The sequence below is a fragment of the Vigna unguiculata genome, chromosome 6 (genome assembly GCF_037176805.1).
Source record: "Vigna unguiculata cultivar grain cowpea cultivar isolate G323 ecotype 2 chromosome 6, ASM3717680v1, whole genome shotgun sequence".
Taxonomy (NCBI): Eukaryota; Viridiplantae; Streptophyta; class Magnoliopsida; order Fabales; family Fabaceae; genus Vigna; species Vigna unguiculata.
This window is the reverse complement of record NC_140797.1, coordinates 40,439,508-40,443,049: the sequence shown is the minus strand read 5'-3', so window position 1 is coordinate 40,443,049 and position 3,542 is coordinate 40,439,508. Positions and strand designations below refer to the sequence as shown.

The following is a 3,542-nucleotide window of genomic DNA, read 5'->3' as shown; positions in this document are numbered from 1 at the left end:
TTCGTAAAATTACATTATTATTACTAGCTTTTTGAATATCTAAAACTTTCCTTATAGTATATGTTGCAATGCTTTATAAAACTTAAAAGAGTAGTTACTATAATTTACTCTCAAAATTATATTATTCTTTATTGAAATACAAAATGATTAAATTTAGGCAGACTGTTGTAGATAACTTAAACTAAAATTATTACTGGTAAAGTTAGTACTGGTCATACATTTACCGAGTCATTGAATAAATTTTGGAATCTCTTGGACTATATATCTGACATTGAATCAATTCTGTTTCACAAACTTTTCTAAAATGTTATGCTTTTTCTCAGTTATGACATTTTGTTTAATTGCTGTAAAAAAATGTGTTTATAAACATTATTTTGTCATACGTGCTTACTCCGACAAAATAAAAAACAAGAAGAACCACGGATCATATATATTTCCAAGAATTTGTCGTTGTCCTCATTTTGTTCTGCATATTGTTCTTTTATGCAAATGCTTAAATCATAAGTGTATCTCTTCTGCGAGCATAGCTCAAAACGGGGAAGATGTTCCAAACTTCGATCATAGTGTTAAGGTCTGGTTAGTGTTTATACAATTTTGAGAATTTTGAGATGAACGGCGGTAGTTTGACACAAATATTACTATTTGATATTCATATAAATTAATATTTTATTTAAATAATATTTTATTAAAAAAAATAATGTCAAATGGTAATTATTTGAAAACGGTGGTGTCGAAATAACTTTTTACTTTTGAGATATATAAATTTGATATACTCCTAATATTTTATATATTCATTTCAGATTGGTATAACTTGTACAATGTCATTAGTTAGCATGAAACCATAAATGGTTATCTCTATTTATTATCTCTGGTGTTATATTCATTACTTGGAACTCAACCACCTACGTACGAGTGTTTTTGATATAACTATTAAAACAACATTCTCAAGAACTTAAAAAAATACTAAATGTTTTCTCGGAATAATTTGCCACAATTATTTCCCACATCAAACATTTACGAGAACTCCATGTAATTTTATTATCACAGAACAGAAGAAAAAAAATTGAATCAAAGATATTCAGAATACGATACACACACGTAGAAGAATAAACTTCAAATACCTTCTTTCTAATGTGTTATCACCAAGAGAGAAAACTATAATATAAGATGGGGATTTTAATAAAGAGATGCAAATGGGAAAAAAAAAGTTTGAAAATGATTATTTTCTTATAAATGCTTGATGTGAGGTGTATATTGCACCACTTGTTTATTGCGATATACAACCACCATTTGGCATTATACACAATTAGGGCGTGCTTTTAAAATAAATCATTGCGCGTGATGTGGACATTTTGATAGAAACACGGAAAAACACTAAAATTGAGATTGCGGTTTAGAGTTTATAATCACGATTTCCAAAAATACACATTGTAATAATAAATAATCATATTTATAATCAATTAATACTATGAAAACTAGTGTACGAAAAATTAGTAAAAGAACTTAAGGATGAATGAAATGAAGGAAGCAATGTGTTACATATGTAGGGTTACGTTATCATTTATTAACATGTTCTTGTGATTACATTTTCAAATATGAACCAATCCATCACTGTCATAACTCATTTTTTGTTGAAGACATTCTGCTATGGAAAATTGGAAATTAGAAAAGAACTCAGAAGCTTTAACACCAATTTTTATAAAACATTGTTTATGTATTCCCATGATTAGTTAATGCGGGTTGAGTTTTTCTTTGTCACTCGAAATCTCAAACGATTAAAAAGTGCAAGACTCTTGAACCAGTTAACCTTTTCCATTAAAACTCATTCAAGAAAAACCCAAAGCTCTTCTTTTTACCAATTATGTACCAATCCAAATACAGGGAAGCAGTTAATGATAAGAAAAGACAAGTTTCAATGAAAATATATTAATACTACTACTGATGATAATAATTATTATTGTTTATGACAACAGGAACAGTTGGCATATACGATGTAGTAATACTGATAGTAACATATTTATAAATTTATAAATAAGAAACATACCAAACCCTGAACACCATTAATACAGATACAGATTATAGACACGCCAGGAACGACGGTTGCTGCGGCGAAAGCTCCTCCTCCGTCCAATCGGCGATGTCGCCGGAGGTGATCCACGAGGATCCCCCGGGGCAGCCCCAGCAGCACTCGCCGTCCATCAGCTCCGGCAACTCAATCTCGCCCCAAAAATCGTCGCCGCCGCTGTCTCCGTCATCATCGGCAATGCTGCTTTTCACGTCACTGCCAGCCGCTTTCATCATGCGCGCCGCCTGGGCCGCCGCGGCCTGAATGTCCCTGGCCGTGCGGGACGGCGGAAGCGGCAGGGAGTCCACCTCGTCGGGGAAGTTGAGCTGCGCCTTCCGACCCTTGAGGCAGTACGCTGCGACGTCGTACGCTCGAGCCGCCATCTCTGGCACCGGAAAAGACCCCAACCATATGCGGTTCTTTTTGCGCGGCTCCCGAATTTCGGAGACCCATTTTCCCCAGCGGCGCTTGCGGACGCCGCGGTAGACGGGGTGGCGCGTGCCGGACCTCGCGGTGGCGGTGGTGGCGGCGGTTAGATCGTCATCGGGGCAGGGTTGATGGTCCATTCACAGTGTGTTGGAGTGGCATGCGTTTTGGTGTGTCGGAGATTTATAAGGTTGATGAGACGCTAAAGGGGGTGGTGGATGAGATTACGTAAGTACCCTCGCAGATTCATAAAGGGTTTTGAGACTTTAAGGGACCAGATTACTCTTTCGACGTAAAGACCCAGCATGCAATTAATTATGGATGCCATGTTTCATACATGACTACGCGCGGAGTCTTCGCTTCAAACTTTTTTGAACCACTTTTCATTTTTATTAATCAATTTTTCGAATGTTATAGGCTTTCAAAAAATAAAAAAATTGTGGATATCTGATATTTTAATAAAATCAATTAATTCTTTATGTTTCTAGTGATTTCAAACGGTATGCATGCATTTTTATCTTTTAAAGCGTCTTTTTAGATGAGCTGGATCAAAAGTATACACAGCAATATCTTCTTCTTTTTTCTTTCTCCTTCGCGGTCTCTGCTGTAATGTGACAAGTGTTGCTGAAAATATCTACGATCGTGGTCAAATTACGTTAATCTCTATTTTTGTTTTTCTTCTTTCATTCATGACTCGCGGTTGAAGGTTTGACGAAGACACACTAAGAACATTGAAATTAACGCGACGACACTGGTCTTTAACTTGACAGATTCAAAAATAAAGTAAAAATTCGTCCTTCAATTTAACTTGCTAAAAAATGGGAGATAAAGTTATAATAATAATAATACAAGAAACATAAAAACGACTTGACTTATACATTTTAACAAGCATGTTGGGAGCTATATTGAGAAAGAAGTGTGAAATTGAAATTAAGTAATTGAATCGAAAGCATGGAAAGAACGTGAGAGGCACGGCATTGAGTGGAGCATATAAAAGTGTGTGTGGATGAAGAAGATGATGTTGTGGGTGCAGTGACGAATGTGTCCCTGC

At 35.6% G+C, this 3,542-nt stretch overlaps 1 protein-coding gene across 1 annotated transcript; it reads right to left on the bottom strand.

Annotated features, from left to right (window-relative positions):
* Positions 1 to 1,910: 1,910 nt before the first annotated feature.
* LOC114189002 (Integrase-type DNA-binding superfamily protein) lies at positions 1,911 to 2,815 on the bottom strand. The gene has a single exon (XM_028077696.2). It carries the CDS (start codon positions 2,629 to 2,631, stop codon positions 2,077 to 2,079), a length of 555 nt encoding a protein of 184 aa, XP_027933497.2. The 5' UTR covers positions 2,632 to 2,815; the 3' UTR covers positions 1,911 to 2,076.
* Between the last annotated feature and the right edge of the window lie 727 nt (positions 2,816 to 3,542).